General features: G+C 39.4%; 1 protein-coding gene across 1 annotated transcript in view; it reads left to right on the top strand.

Moving 5' to 3' along the window:
• CDS1 (CDP-diacylglycerol synthase 1) overlaps positions 1 to 17,169 on the top strand; it is a 73,643-nt gene that overhangs the window by 19,289 nt on the left and 37,185 nt on the right. Inside the window, exons 2-3 of the mRNA XM_015138375.3 lie at positions 1,681 to 1,808; positions 9,280 to 9,376. Coding sequence (XP_014993861.1) covers positions 1,681 to 1,808; positions 9,280 to 9,376 — 225 coding nt within the window. The remainder of the gene's footprint in view (positions 1 to 1,680; positions 1,809 to 9,279; positions 9,377 to 17,169) is intronic.

Genomic DNA, 17,169 nt, shown 5'->3' with positions numbered 1-17,169 from the left:
TGTAGGATAGTGATACTGCCCTAGAGAACCACTTCCATTAGTCACCATCCCCACTACCCCTCACACCACCCCTGTCAATACTCTGGGTTATTAAAGGTGAAAAGAAAATGGCAGGGAAAAAGAAAAAAAAAGCGAAACAAAACTGATGTGTTTCCCTTGTTCCAGATGTCCAAGCTCTGTGGCTTATCAGACTGACAGCAGGTGACATGCCATTTTCTGAGGGGATGTTCTGTCTGGTTGTTTATTAGTTACCATCTCTCTGTATTTAAGCAGCTTCGGGGCCAACTGACTCTTGGTGTCACAGTGGGAATCTGACATTTCTATTTCTCATTTGTCATTTAGGGTACATCGACACATTTAATTTTGTAATTGTATACTTAAAAAGTGAGGGAACTAAAGTTTATTAGTGCTTTATGAAAACTGAAAATACTCCCAAAGGCTAACATTATATTTGGTGAGCCTCCTAATGAGGAATTAGAAGACTTGATTCAATCATAATATTATCTTACTGCTTATTTGAATTTACTAAGTCCTTGGCACTGTACTAAATGCTTCATTTTAGGGATGAAGAAACAGTTCAAAGGGGCAATGACATTTGCCGATGTTTTGGAGCTAATAAGGGCTGAGTTTGGATTGCACATCCTCAACATTCTGAATTGTTGGGCGCTTTTATTCCTAGGATTATTTCAGTCTCTATATCCTGCTCAGTGCTCTGTTTGTATTTGCCTCCAGGGAATATTCTTTTTCCTCTATCCCAGTTCAACGCCCTCACTCCAGTTTCCTCCTCTGTAAGCCATTCTCCCAAGGTGTCTGTGTGTTTACCACTCATAACTGAAGGTTGCCAAGATAGGATGGATTGGGTAGGGCCTGAGGGGGGAGAGGTTGTAGAAGAGGAAAGAACATGGCAGTGGGGACTTATGGCAGAATGAGCAACTTTAAAACTGAACATTAGATGACATTTCTGTTTTGAAAACTGCATTGACCACCCTATCCCTGGAAATTCTGCAGTGACCACCTTTGTCTAAAGGCCTAGAGCTCCCTGCCATCTCCAGCATCCTCACGTAGCTCCTGTACATGCATTCAGTAGTCAGTTTGTGTTTTAAATAACTTCTTTAAAAATCTCATCACCAAATGCTGTTGATCATAGTTTACTTACCAGTAAAATAGAGATGAGGTCCATTTGACCTGCTTCACTTGGGATTCTCTCTCGAGGATCTAATAAAAATGATGGAAGTTGAAATGTTTAAAAATATATGTGAAATGCTACGCTCATGTAAGATATTACTCTTATTGTTGATGCTTTAATTGAAATCAGATTTAAAAAGGGACTCTTAACAGCCAATCAGAATCTACATGGAACTAACACCGGGATCTCCCAGGTAAGTGGCAAAACAATACGTATCTGATTTTAGGGGTATATTTCTGATTTAGAGAATATGGGAGCTTCTTTTGTTTAAAGTTATACTTCATATTATTAATAGTAGATTTTAGCAAAGGTAATCAAACTTTCCTAACAAAGAAGTATAGCAATGCTAAGATACTCAAGATAAATTAATAATTGTTTCTTTGTTTTAGATTATGTAACTGAGATGTGACACACTGAGCAATAAATGAATGTATTGGCAAGCATGTGCTTTTCTAAACATGATTTTGCAAAGTAATTTGTCTTTTTAATTTTAGGAAACAGATATTGATGACAGATATGGAGATTTGGATTCCAGAACAGATTCTGATATTCCGGAAATTCCAGCATCCTCAGATAGAACCCCTGAGATTCTCAAGAAAGCTCTATCTGGTTTATCTTCCAGGTATGATTGGATGAAGATGAGTATATCTTAGTGCACAAGATAGGCTTTGAGGTTATCCTTGTCCATGTAAGAAATTTGGCTTTTTGTAAGTTTTCCAGCTATGGTATTAGGTGGCCAAAGAGGCGCCACCTAATATCTGAGGTATAGTTCTATGTATTTAATGTGTATCCACCCTTAAAACCTTGTGAAGTACGAGAAAACCAAGGCTGAGAGGTTAATTGTTGAAGGCTACAGAGCTAGTAAGATACAGACCGGGGATTCTTGCCTTGGGCTGTCAGATTCTGAAGTCTATGATCTATTTACCACGTCATGTTGCTTTTTCTGGTATTAGAACACCTAATAAAGAAAATTCTATAGTCTCTGTTCCCTATTTTTCAAATGCCAGACAGAAATAGGTATTTTTTTCTTTTTTCTTTTCTTTCTTTCTTTTTTAAATAAGACGGGGTTTCACCACATTGCCCAGGCTGGTCTTGAATTCCTGGACTCGAGCAGTCTGCCCACTTTGGCCACCCAAAGTGCTAGGATTACAGGTGTAAGCCATGGCACCAGGCCAGTATTTTTTTTTTCTTTTAACTGAGTTTAAGATTATTGTCTAAAACTCCACAACCCATTACCATTTTATACTTGTGCAACATTTAAAAATGTTTAATGACCACAAAATTTCAGCTAATTATATTACCCTTCATTGTATACTTTAGTAATATGAATTATAAAATTTATAAAAGCAAAATAAACCTAAGCTTTTGTCCAGATTAATGTATGAAATGTTACACATTGGTATAGAAAGAACAATGTTTCCCCAACTTTTTGACACTATGACACAGTGAGAGATACGTTGTATACCACATTCCAAGACACACAAATGTATATTTTAACTGCTGCAAAAATGTTATGAAACAGTTCTTCCCATTACTGTGATACCCTCTGATTTCTTTTCTGTTTGATGCTGTTCTATGTTATTGAACAAAAAATGCTACATGTAACTTACTCAATGGATTTTACTACCCTTGGGTCATAGCCTGCAGTCTGAAAACCACTAGTTTAGTTGTATCTAGTAAATGTAATATGAATTTTTCTTTTTTTTACTTTGTAAGGGATAACCATATTAGAATACATTGGTTAAAAGCAACATTTTCATACTTTTTGACCAATAGAACATATGTTTGATCTGCTATTAAAAGCATGATTATTTTAATAGTTCTTGTTCCCAGTTGTTTTCATGACCTAATTCACAGATGTAACTTTGTGTTAAAATCTCATCAAGTCTATCTCAGACCTGAAATTTTGTGTAGTTGATGTTCTATAAGAATGATGCCAGATTTGTATGTGTCATTCATAAGATCTTCCTTAATCAGGAAGTTTTTTTTTTTTTTCTCATATAAAGTAACAATAGCAAATACTAGCAGCTAATATTTATTTAGCATTTACTATGTACTACCATTGCTTCAGGCACTTTATATGTGTTAACTAATACTCTCACGGCAACCTCATAACACAAGTATATAAATGTGGAAACGTAAACAGATATTATATATCAAGGGTCATGTAGCTAGTAAGTTATGGAACCACATTCTGAACCTGAGTACTGTGGCTTCAATGCCTGTGTTCTTATCTATGCTATTTATGAGTGAATTGGTTTTAGAAAATGAACAGTAGATAGTATAATGGTTTCAATCTCCTCAAGAAACTTTTCTACAAAGATTATACAAATGTTTTACATGTAATCTGTTTTATACATTTTTATCCTGTTTTTAGTCTATATTGAAAACAGACTGTCTTGACAGTTAATAAGGATATCTAGGAATCGAACTCAGCTCTGCACCAAGCAGACCTAATAGACATCTACAGAACTCTCCACCCCAAATCAACAGAATATACATTCTTCTTAGCACCACATCACACTTCTTCCAAAATTGACTACATAGTTGGAAGTAAAGCACTCCTTAGCAAATGTAAAAGAACAGAAATTATAAGTCTCTCAGACCATAGTGCAATCAAACTAGAACTCAGGATTAAGAAACTCACTCAAAACCGCTCAACTGCATGGAAACTGAACAACCTGCTCCTGAATGACTACTGGGTACATAATGAAATGAAGGCAGAAATAAAGATGTTCTTTGAAACCAATGAGACGAAAGACAGATGTTCTTTGAAACCAGTGAGAACAAAGACACAACATACCAGAATCTCTGGGACACATTAAAAGCAGTGTGTTGAGGGAAATTTATACCACTAAATGCCCACAAGAGAAAGCAGAAAAGATCTAAAATTGACACCCTGACATCACAATTAAAAGAACTAGAGAAGCAAGAGCAAACACATTCAAAAGCTAGCAGAAGGCAAGAAATAACTAAGATCAGAGCAGAACTGAAGGAGATAGAGACACAAAAAACCCTCCAAAAAATCAATGAATCCAGGAGCTGGTTTTTTGAAAAGATCAACAAAATTGATAGACCGCTAGCAAGACTAATAAAGAAGAAAAGAGAGAAGAATCAAATAGACGCAATAAAAAATGATAAAGGGGATATCACCACCGATCCCACAGAAATACAAACTACCATCAGAGAATGCTATAAACACCTCTGTGCAAATAAAACAGAAAATGTAGAAGAAATGGATACATTCCTGGACACATACACCCTCCCAAGTCTAAACCAGGAAGAAGTTGAATCCCTGAATAGACCAATAACAGTTTCTGAAATTGAGGCAATAATTAATAGCCTACCAACCAGAAAAAGTCCAGGACCAGATGGATTCACAGCCGAATTCTACCAAAGGTGCAAGGAGGAGCTGGTACCATTCCTTCTGAAACTACTCCAATCAATAGAAAAAGAGGGAATCCTCCCTAATTCATTTTATGAGGCCAACATTATCCTGATACTAAAGCCTAGCAGAGACACAACAAAAAAAGGGAATTTTAGACCAATATCCCTGATGAACATCGATGCAAAGATCCTCAATAAAATACTGGCAAACCGAATCCAGCAGCACATCAAAAAGCTTATCTACCATGATCAAGTGAGCTTCATCCCTGGGATGCAAGGCTGGTTCAACATATGCAAATCAATAAACGTAATCCAGCATATAAACAGAACCAAAGATAAAAACCACATGATTATCTCAATAGATGCAGAAAAGGCCTTTGACAAAATTCAACAGCCCTTCATGCTAAAAACGCTCAATAAACTTGGTATTGATGGGACATATCTCAAAATAATAAGAGCTATTTATGACAAACCCACAGCCAATATCATACTGAATGGGCAAAAACTGAAAGCGTTCCCTTTGAAAACTGGCAAACTGGCACAAGACAGGATGCCCTCTCTCACCACTCCTATTCAACATAGTGATAGAAGTTCTGGCCAGAGCAATCAGGCAAGAGAAAGAAATAAAGGGTATTCAATTAGGAAAAGAGGAAATCAAATTGTCCCTGTTTGCAGCTGACATGATTGTATATTTAGAAAACCCCATTGTCTCAGCCCAAAATCTCTTTAAGCTGATAAGCAACTTCATCAAAGTCTCAGGATACAAAATCAATGTGCAAAAATCACAAGCATTCCTGTACACCAATAACAGACAAAGAGCCAAATCATGAGTGAACTCCCATTGCTTCAAAGAGAATAAAATACGTAGGAATCCAACTTACAAGGGATGTGAAGGACCTCTTCAAGGAGAACTACAAACCACTGCTCAATGAAATAAAAGAGGACACAAACAAATGGAAGAACATTCCATGCTCATGAATAGAAGAATCAATATTGTGAAAATGGCCATACTGCCCAAGGTAATTTATAGATTCAATGCCATCCCCATTAAGCTACCAATGACTTCCTTCACAGAATTGGAAAAAACTACTTTAAAGCTCATATGGAACCAAAAAAGAGCCCACATTGCCAAGACAGTCTGAAGCCAAAAGAACAAAGCTGGAGGCATCACACTACCTGACTTCAAACTATACTACAAGGCTACAGTAACCAAAACAGCATGGTACTGGTACCAAAACAGAAATATAGACCAGTGGAACAGAATAGAGCCCTTAGAAATAATGCCACACATCTACAACCATCTGATCTTTGACAAGCATGACAAAAACAAGAAATGGGGAAAGGATTCCCTATTTAGTAAATGGTGCTGGGAAAACTGGCTAGCCATATGTAAAAAGCTGAAAGTGGATCCCTTCTTTTTGCCTTATACAAAAATTAATTCAAGATGGATTAGAGACTTAAATGTTAGACCTAAAACCATAAAAACCCTAGAAGAAAACCTAAGCAATACCATTCAGGACATAGACATGGGCAAGGACTTCATGACTAAAACACCAAAAGCAATGGCAACAAAAGCCAAAATTGATAAATGGGATCTAATTAAACTAAAGAGCTTCTGCACAGCAAAGGAAACTACCATCAGAGTGAACAGGCAACCTACAGAATGGGAGAACATTTTTACAATCTACCCATCTGACAAAGGGCTAATATCCAGAATCTACAAAAAGCTTAAACACATTTACAAGAAGAAAATCAAACAACCCCATCAAAAAGTGGGCAAAGGATATGAACAGACACTTTTCAAAAGAAGACATTTATGCAACTAGCAGACACATGAAATAATGCTCATCATCACTGGCCATCAGAGACATGCAAATCAAAACCACAATGAGATACCATCTCACACCAGTTAGAATGGCGATCATTAAAAAGTCAGGAAACAACAGGTGCTGGAGAGGATGTGGAGAAATAGGAACACTTTTACACTCTTGGTGGGACGGTAAACTAGTTCAACCATTGTGGAAGACAGTGTGGCAATTCCTCCAGGATCTAGAACTAGGAATACCATTTGACCCAGCCATCCCATTACTGGGCATATACCCAAAGGATTATAAATCATGCTTCTATAAAGACACATGCACATGTATGTTTATTGAGGCACTAATCACAATAGCAAAGACTTGGAACCAACCCAAATGTCCATCAATGATAGACTGGATTAAGAAAATGTGGCACATATACACTATGGAATGCTATGCAGCCACAAAAAAGGATGAGTTCATGTCCTTTGTAGGGACATGGATGAAGCTAGAAACCATCATTCTGAGCAAAATATCACAAGGACAGAAAGCCAGACACCACACGTTCTCACTCATAGGTGGGAATTGAACAATGAGAACACTTGGACACAGGGTGGGGAACATCACAAACCGGGGTCTGCGTGGGGTGGGGGGTGTCAGGGAGGGATAGCATTAGGAGATATACCTAATGTAAATGACTAGTTAATGGGTGTAGCACATCAACATGGCACAGGTATGCATATGTAACAAACCTTCAGATTGTGCACATGTACCCTAGAACTTAAGGTATAATAATAATAATAAAAAAAAGAAAACAGACTGTCCTGCAAAGACTTAGAATTTATAGATACATAGGATTAAAAATAGTAATTACATAAGAAATGTACATTACTTGTGGGGAAAAAAATCCTGTAATTCTCCTACCAAGACATTAATATTTAGAATACTTTGGTGTTTACTCTTTGAGGCTTTTTTTTTGTGCTCTGTGTGTGTGTGTGTGTGTGTGTGTATGGATGTGTGTAAGGCAAAAATGGGATTGTACTGTTTTCTACCTTACTGTTTTCATTTTCGTTCCATAGTGTTATTAGGAACAACATTTTATGTAGGATCCTAAATATATTTCAGAGACATTTTTAATGTCTATGACATATTTTGTTGTATGGCTGTAGTCTAGTTTATCCAACTGACCACCTATTGGTGGGCATTTAGTTTATTACTAAATGTTCACAATTAAAAATACCTCTACATTAAACATTTTTCTTTGTAGCTCACTTTGGTTTAACATCCATTAATTATTTCCTTAGGATAAAGTCCTAAAGGGAAATCCCTTGGTCAAGGTTTCTGCCCTCCCCTTACTTTTTTTTTTAAACAGGATTTTCCTCTATTGCCTAGACTGGAGTGCAGTGGCACAGTCTCAACTCCCTGCAACCTCTACCTCTCAGGCTCAAGCAATCCTCCTACCTCAGCCACCCAAGTAACTGGGACTACAGGCGTGAGCCACCATGCCTGGTTAATTTTTGTATTTTTTATAGAGACAGGATTTTGCCTTGGCTTGTTGTGCTTTATTTACCTCTGACTAGATTTGTGACCTAGCCCAGTTTCCTAATCCATCCATTAATCCGCAAACAGTTGTATCTGTACAACTACATGGAGCCTTTCAGCCATAGCATTTTTGACTCTACACTCATTTTCAGTTCTGCCCCATGCTCAAGCTCTCATGAGAAGTTTATGCCTACATAGTTTGTTAATAGAGGGAAATAAAGTTGAATGAGTGCAATTTGACTACCTTATGAAGAAATTGGAAACTGGAAAAAAATATATGTTGTTGGTATGTTGGTATTTTAGATCCTTCAAAGGAGTATTTGAAAAGAGTGTTTGTTGGAAGTGTCTAAATTATATTGGAGAGTGGTTGAAAGCAAGGAATGTAATCTTTTTTTTTTTTTTTTTTTTTTTTTTTTTTTTTAAGAGATAGTATCTTGCTCTGCCACCCAGGCTGGAGTGCAGTGGCACAATCATGGCTCAATGCAGCCTTGACCTCCTGTGCTCAAGTGTTCCTCCCACCTCAGCCCTGACATGCCCTGCCTCCTGTCCCCCTCCCCACTGCCACCACCCTTCAGTAGCTGGGACCACAGGCAGGCGAGTACCACCACGCCCAGCTGATTTTTGCTTTTTTTGTAGAGCTCGGTTTTTACCACGTTGCCCAGGCTGGTCTCAAACTCCAGGGCTGAAGCGATTCTATATCTTATGAAGGCAGCTAATATTTCTGTTCTAAGAAGGGAATGAGGGCTGGGCATGGTGGCTCACACCTGAAATCCCAGCACTTTGGGAGGCCAAGGCAGGAAGATCACTTGAACCCAGGAGTTAGAGACCAGCCTGAGCAAGGTAGTGAGACCCTGTCTCTATTTTTTTAAAAAAAGGAGTGAGGACTTGTGCTTAGAATACACTGCATATATGTTACTAGGCTTTAAGTTGAATCAAAATCTCTTGTAACATAATTTAAGTGCTACCAGTTGAATTAATAAAAATCAGAAAAGTCCTAAAGAAAAACAGCAACAATTCTAAATATAGATGTCATCATTTGTGTATAAGAGCATTCAGAAATCACCATCCATGTATTTGAATTATTCTGGATTTTTCATACAAGGCTGCCAACAGTTTATATGACATGGTCACACAAGGAGTGATATTTGTGTGGCACACTGGGGGTGAAGTGTGAGGCTTGTGGTGGTGGTGGGGTGCATGAATGCTACTTGGTTTTTGTTTTTGTTGTTTGTTATTATATAAAGTGAAGTAGTGGAATCTTAAAGTATAGTTAAGGAAAATTCATAAATCTGGCAAATCAATACTGAAACCACACAAAAAAACCTTAAGAACACATTAAATACTAACTTTCCGTTTTCTTTGTAGGTGGAAAAACTGGTGGATACGTGGAATTCTCACTCTAACTATGATCTCGTTGTTTTTCCTGATCATCTATATGGGATCCTTCATGCTGATGCTCCTTGTAAGTGTTTGACTTTTCCCAGAGTGTCTCTTGCTTTGTTTTTCAACATTTATATATGATTGAAGTAATTTGAGCATATCATAAAAAATAAGTTAATTCAACACTCAGTCATAGCATATTTAGTTCCTTTAAGTGTCTTTTATTTCATGATGATCTGACTTAATCTTTTCTGTTTGCAAAATGACTATTCAATGTGTTCATTCAGCAGAGACCAAATTTGTGTAACAGGCACATGTCTATGTGTCTGACATTGTGCCAAGCATATTTCATAAAAGATATGACATGAGCCTGAGACCTCATCTCTACAGAAAATTTTAAAAAATAAGCTAGGTGGTGGTGGTTCATGGCTGTAGTCCCAGCTACTGGGGAGGCTGAGGTGGGAGGATCACTTGAGTCCGGGAGGTTGAGGCTGCTGTGAGCTGTGATTGTACTACTGTACTCCAGCCTGGGCAACAGAGTGAAACCATCTCACACACACACACACACACACACACACAAAAAAAAAAAATATATACACACACACACACACACACACACACGTAACATGAACATGTGACTATTAGCTAGATCCCTGATTTCAAGGAACTCAGTGTAATGGCAGAAACATACAAGTAACCATATGAATAAAAGTATGCTAAATAAGCAAGATAAGTTCTATGATACAACATGCTAGGAGTACACAGTAGAAAAGCACCTAGTCCAGTCTGAGGGAGAGATAAGGAGGCTTCCAAAAGAGACAGTACCGAAGCCGAGTCCTGAATACGGGACAGGGAAAGGAATTCCAAAGTGGAGACATCCTGGGCAGGCCGAGGAGGGAGTGAGAGGATGCGGTCCATTGGAAGATCTGCAAGTTGTACGTGTAGAGGGTGTCTTTGTAGGGCACTGGAGAGGCAAGGAAAAACCATTCTGGGAGTTTTGGATTTTGTTGTGTGTGGGAAGCTCAACAAGTCAGGAAGCCAAACAAGTATTTTAACCCTTCATTCATTTGTGTAACAAATGCTTCCAAGATGCCTGCTATATGCTATATGCTATATGCCATATGCCATCCATTAGTTCTATGGATGATACAGTGGTACTGAGAAAAATGTACCTCTCTCTGCCCTCATGGAGCATACTATCTGCACTTTAAAGAGTTGATTATTTACAGTCAGATGCCACCTGATGACATTTTGGTCCGTGATGGACAACTATATGATAGAAATCCTATAAGATTATAATGGAGCCAAAAAATTCCTATTGCCTCGTGATTTTATTCCAGTTGCCAACAGTATTCAGTAAAGTAACATGTTGTATAAATTTGTAGCCTAGGACCAATAGGCTATACCATATAGACTAGATGTATAGGAGGCCATACCATCTAGGTTTGTGTAAGTATATTTTATGATGTTGGCACAACAACAAAATTGCCTAACGATGCATTTCTCAGAACATACCCCTGTTGTTAAGCAACACATGACTATATATAATCACAAACTACAATAAGCATTTGAAAAAAAGAATAATACTAAGAGAGCAAAGGCGGAGCTGGGAGCCTTTGCAGAGGCACAGTGCCAAGCACATGGGCTGCGATCTGAAGGCTGAGTGGGAATCAACGAGGTAAACGATGGAGTCTGGGGGAGGACCATCACAGGCAGAGGATTCCTGTGTGCAAAAGCCCAGATATTTAAAGCATGAAACATTCGAAGCCCACAAGTGTTGGAATCAAGGAGAAATGCATTTGTTCAGTGCACTCATCAAGCACTTAGGCAGTGCTGAGCATGGTTTGACAGCACACAGTGAGAGCCTGCTCTCTGGGGTGCCCTGTGGCCTTCTTTATTAGTATTATCATTGTTATTACTTTTTCTCATTCCTTCTCAGTTAATCCAGGCTCTTCTTATGTTCTCATCTCCTTCATCTCTGGTTTCTCTTGCCCGCTTAGAAATGTGTTTATCCATTTTGCCAGTCTCCCTCCATGTTCAATTATATTCGTAGCTCATAAGCTTATGAGCTATATGATATGGTTTTCCTTTTATTTTATAAAAGAATAAGTTTTGATGTGATATTAGACATGATGAAAAAAATTCTATCAGCTCTTGAAGCCACTTAAAGTGGCTTTTATAAGCACCTGGAAGCCTCTTTCACTTCTCTTCTTGTGCTCTCATTAATTTTGCACTTCCTTGGGGAAATCAAGTAATGAACATGAGAAGAAGTTAATTTCTTTTTCTGCTAATTTGCTAAGATCTGAAAGTGCTGTTTCTCAGAAAGGAAAAATGGATAATAAATAGGATAGACTGAATGTGAGGGCAGAGGAAGCTGAGCTTGAAAGCCAAGTGGGCAGGCGTGGGCAATTGTCTGGGTTTGATTCCAGGAAGAGGCCCCCCAGCTCCCAGTCTTCTGTCGCTGAACGTGCCAAGGACTAAAATGACCACCACTGGCCCTGGGACTTGGGCATTTAAGAAGCAAGTGTCTGCAGAGCACTTTTCAGTGCTCTGGTGGTGAGTGGGCAGGCTCGAGGAAGAAGGGAGCAAGTGAGAGCAGGGAGATACACAAGGCTTTGTGGGTGGAGGGACCTTTGAGTATGGCCTTGAGCCGTGTATCAGGGTGGAGGCAGCACTGTGAGCAAAGGTCCAAGTGGCGAAAAGTGCCACTTGGACCTTTGCTCACAGCGTTCCCTGGGTGACAGAAAAAGGTGCTTCTTCCTTGAGCACAGGGCCGAAAAATAATTAGAGATCAGATTCTGGAGGGCCTTGCAATACTATGTGAAGAAGTTTGAGTTTTATTTGGGAAGCAGTGAGAAGAAGTATTTTGGGAGAATTTATTTGGAATTAAGAATTAAGAATTTATTTGGGAGAAGTAAGGAGTAAGAAGAAAATTTTGATCTAAGATATCAGAAACCCCCAATATCCTAGATACACTGACGTAGGCAGGTTTGGTGGGTTCCCCTGTGATTTACATGTTTCTCCAAACTGAACTGTTGAGTATAATAACTACAGCAAGAATTTGTGGATAAAAACTATTTTCTAACCACTCTTTATGACAAAATTCAAGACGGTTTTAAAGGCATGCATGCATACATTTGGATTCTGATTTTTTAAGAGAACCATAAGTGTGCCTACAATACCTGAGTTTTTTTGTTTTATTTTTTTTTTCTACTATGAAAGGAAAATATGATCTTATTACAAGTTATTTGCTTCAATTGGTGAGTTTAATTAAAGAAGAAAATAAGAATATTAAAGATCTGGCCAGGTGCAGTGGCTCATGCCTGTAATCCCAGCACTTTGGGAGGCCAAGGCAGGTGGATCATTTGAGGTCGGGAGTTCGAGACCAGCCTGGCCAAAATGGTGAAACCCCATCTCTATTAAAAATACAAAAATTAGCCGGCTGGTAGTGGCATGTGCCTATAATCTGAGCTACTTGGGAGGCTGAGGCAGGAGAATCACTTGATCCTGGGAGGTGGAGGTTGCAGTGAGCTGAGATCACGCCACTGCACTCCAGTCTGGGCGACAGAGTGAGATCCTGTCTCAAAAAAAGCAAAAAAGAATATTAAAGATCAAGTAAAGTAGGTTTGAACTGTTATTGGTTATTTAAGTTTATTACATACACATACATGCATATATATATACACATATAATGCTTATATGATATTTATGTTAAGAGGATATGGATGATTCACACATATAGTTAGTACTCAATTGATTTTACTTTATGTGTTTTAAAACCTTATATCTATTCCTATTCTTAACTAGATCATTTATATTTTGAGAAGGACACATTGTATCTAGCTTGCAGTTGCCTTAAATGTCAGCACTCAAAAATGACTAATTCAATATAGTTTCATTAAAAACTTCTAGGAGGCCAGGCACAGTAGCTCACGCCTGTAATCTCAGCACTTTGGGAGGGCGAGGTGGGCAGATTGCTTGAGGTCAGAAGTTCAAGACCAGCCTAGCCAACATGGTGAAACCCTCAATTTTGCACTTCCAAAATCTCTACTCAAAATACAAAAAATTAGCTGGATGTGGTAGCGCACACCTATTGTCCTAGCTACTCAGGTGGCCGAGGCAAGAGAATCACTTGAACCCAAGAGGCAGAGGTTTCAGTGAGCCGAGATGGCGCCACTGCACTCCAGCCTGGGAGACAGCATGAGACTCTGTCTCAAAAAACAAACAAAACTTCTAGGAAATTACAGCTACTATTTTAATATGAATGCATACCCATGTTCCTTAAAAGGCTTCTTTTGTCGTTTTTAAATTGTTGTATTCATGGCTTAGAATCGTACTTTCCAAGTGATGGAGTTACTAAAGCATGTTTTGATTTAAAGACAGATGTGAACACATAGAAGATATTGAAAGAGGTTTTTTTTTCCCCCTGCCTTCTTGGAAACTGTTGTCATTAAGTTTTAATTCATGCTATGTAATTTACTTTTAAATGGTGTGTTTACTTTTTCCCATTATGAGAATTGTATAAGTGTGTTCAAATTACTTTGGAAAATAGGTAATTAAAAGTCATCATTCCAACCCTGTTGTTGACTACCAAAATGCAATTAGTAGTATTATTTGGTGTATTTTATTTCATCACTTTTTGCTTAATTTGTGTTTTTAAAACCATGGTCATAATAATAATGTGACTAACATTGTGCATCCTGCTTTTTAAGCTAAATATCACATCAAAAATTTTGTGGACAGGTGCGGTGGCACACACCTGTAGTCTCAGCTATTCGAGAGGCTGAGGCAGGAGGATCACTTGAGCCCTGAAATTCCAGTCTGAGTCCAGCCTGGATAACGTGGCACAACCCTGTCTCTAAAAAAAACAAACTTGTTAAAAAAAGTTTTGTGTTGTTCTGTGGTCTTTATAATCATTAGCTTTACTAGATTGTCTGCTTGATGGAATGTAATTCATCATGCAGTTATTCACTTAAAGTGAATGAATATCTGAATTCATTCAGTGCATCATTTGAAGTTATTCAAATCATTGTGTTATTTTTAGACATTCAGGTTATGTTCTGTTTTTTTGTGTGTGTGTGAATAACACTATCCTGAACATATTAGAACATAAATATGCTCTAACTTTATATGCAGGAGTATTTTCTTAGAAAAGATTTGCAAAGTGAAAATAGACACTTATTTGGATAACCCATAGGCACTATAGTTCATACTCAAAATGTCCAGATCTGAACTTCTAGTCCATACCTCAGCCATCCAGAGTAAATCTGTTGTCAAAGTTAAATAACAATACACAGACAAATCTCTATGCAAAGCATTTTATTTGGGAATGTATATATATTTTTTAAAGAAACAGAATTGCACTTCAGAGCATACACCCAGACCAGGGTTGTCTTTGGTATGTCTAAAGAACAAAGAGAAGGTTGGGAGTTTTATTAATGAGAGAAGCTTGGGAGTTTTATTAAAGAGAGAAATGCTACATACTGTTTTGAAAGAAAGCCCACTGGCACTAGTAAAGTTTTGGGGAGTTGGCAGGCTCTGATTGATGAGCGACAGTAGTGGCAGGTAAAACTAGTCTTAGAGTCATGGCACATTGTTGTTTCAGCAGCCACTAAGTAAAACTGGTCTGAGGGTATGGCCAGCTGTTTCAGCAGCTGAGCTTTGGATAATTCGTGGAGCAGGTGCTGTGTGCCCTGAGTGCTTTTTCCACTTGGCTCCTCAACTCTGATTTTAGTTGAATATGACAATTGACACAATTTGTATAATTCTTTCGTACTGTCTACTTTCCCAAGCCTTTCTTGGTGTTATTTTGTGTTCCCTTTTCTCCCTTAGCCCCTCAATTTCCTCACCCACCAGGTCTAGTCAGTTCTGCCCCCTCTACTTCTCTCCTGTCTTCTTCTCTACTCCTCTACCACTTCAGCTGGATAGCTAAGTGGCATCTTGCCTGCCTGACTGCCTTTACTCTTGTCACCTCCCCAGTCCATTCTTTCCACTTTATTCTCCCGAACTTTCATGTCCAGTCATGTCCTTTCAACTCCTCGGTGCAGTGCTTCCTGCTGTTTCCTAGGATTCCAGGACCAGGCTCATCTCTTTCTCTCCTTCTTAACCCCACCTTTGTCTTCTAGCAACTCCACCCTCCTAGTAGTTCCCTTAATACGCCCTATTCCCTCTACAGGTGCTGACTTTGCAGATCCTTCTCCTCCAGCTCTGCCGTTGCCCACCCCCTGCCCCTGCCACAGGTGTGTCTGCCTCTACACACGTCCATTTGCCTATTTCACATGGGTTGTAGTCGTGTTTCCTCCCTGAGAGACGTACCTCTCTGTGAACAGATGCCCTATGTTATTTCTATAAGTCCTCAATAACTAGTAAAGAATAGACACTTAAATACTGACTATTGTTTTTAAGGTTCTTAAAACATTAATTGAGCCAACAGAGTCCTTTGAGTGTACATTGCTACCAGTATTGATGGTGTGGAGTATTAATGTCTGTGTAATCCTCCAGTCCTGTAAGATACACATAAAGTTTAAAGATTTCGACAATACTATTTGGAACCTTTTGTTTTCTGTTTTCCTAGAAGTTCCATATTAATTGTCCCTGCAAGCTATAGTTGATCATATAAATATAATGTGAGCTATTAAAAACACTTTTCTTCTCCCCTCTCAGTAAAATAAATACAATTTATAGTGCCAGTGGATGTACCCTAGCAAATACGTTCATAAAAATTACATCAGTATGATATTTTAAAAGCCCTTCGGGGGGGCAGAGCAAGATGGCCGAATAGGAACAGCTCCAGTCTCCAACTCCCAGTGCGAGCAACACAGAAGACAGGTGATTTCTGCATTTTCAACTGAGGTACTGGGTTCATCTCACTAGGGAGTGCGGGACAATCTGTGCTGGTCAGCTGCTGCAGCCTGACCAGTGAAAGCTGAAGCAGGGCGAGGCATCGCCTCACCTGGGAAGCGCAAGGGGGAAGGGAATCCCTTTTCCTAGCCAGGGGAACTGAGACACACAACACCTGGAAAATCGGGTAACTCCCACCCCAATACTGCGCTTTACCAAAGATCTTAGCAAACGGGCACACCAGGAGATTATATCCCACACCTGGCCGGGAGGGTCCCACGCCCACGGAGTCTCCCTCATTGCTAGCACAGCAGTCTGCGATCTAAGGGCAAGGCAGCAGCGAGGCTGGGGGAGGGGTGCCCGCCATTGCTGAGGCTTAAGTAGGTAAACAAAGCGGCTGGGAAGCTCGAACTGGGTGGAGCTCACAGCAGCTCAAGGAGTCCTGCCTGTCTCTGTAGACTCCACCTCTGGGGACAGGGCACAGCTAAACAACAACAACAACAGCAACAATGCAGCTGAAACCTCTGCAGATGCAAATGACTCTGTCTGACAGCTTTGAAGAGAGCAGTGGATCTCCCAACATGGAGGTTGAGATCTGAGAATGGACAGACTGCCTGCTCAAGTGGGTCCCTGACCCCTGAGTAGCTTAACTGGGAGACATCCCCCACTAGGGGCAGACCGACACCCCATACCTCACACGGTGGAGTACACCCCTGAGAGGAAGCTTCCAAAGCAAGAATCAGACAGGTACACTTGCTGTTCAGCAATATTCTATCTTCTGCAGCCTCTGCTGCTGATACCCAGGCAAACAGGGTCTGGAGTGGACCTCAAGCAATCTCCAACAGACCTACAGCTGAGGGTCCTGACTGTTAGAAGGAAAACTAACAAACAGGAAGGACACCCACACCAAAACCCCATCAGTACGTCACCATCAACAAAGACCAGAGGCAGATAAAACCACAAAGATGGGGAAAAAGCAGGGCAGAAAAGCTGGAAATTCAAAATATAAGAGCGCATCTCCCCCTGCAAAGGAAT

Source organism: Macaca mulatta, chromosome 5 (genome assembly GCF_049350105.2).
Source record: "Macaca mulatta isolate MMU2019108-1 chromosome 5, T2T-MMU8v2.0, whole genome shotgun sequence".
NCBI classification, from domain to species: Eukaryota; Metazoa; Chordata; class Mammalia; order Primates; family Cercopithecidae; genus Macaca; species Macaca mulatta.
Note: the sequence above shows the minus strand (reverse complement) of the source record. Positions and strands in the feature narration are given on the sequence as shown.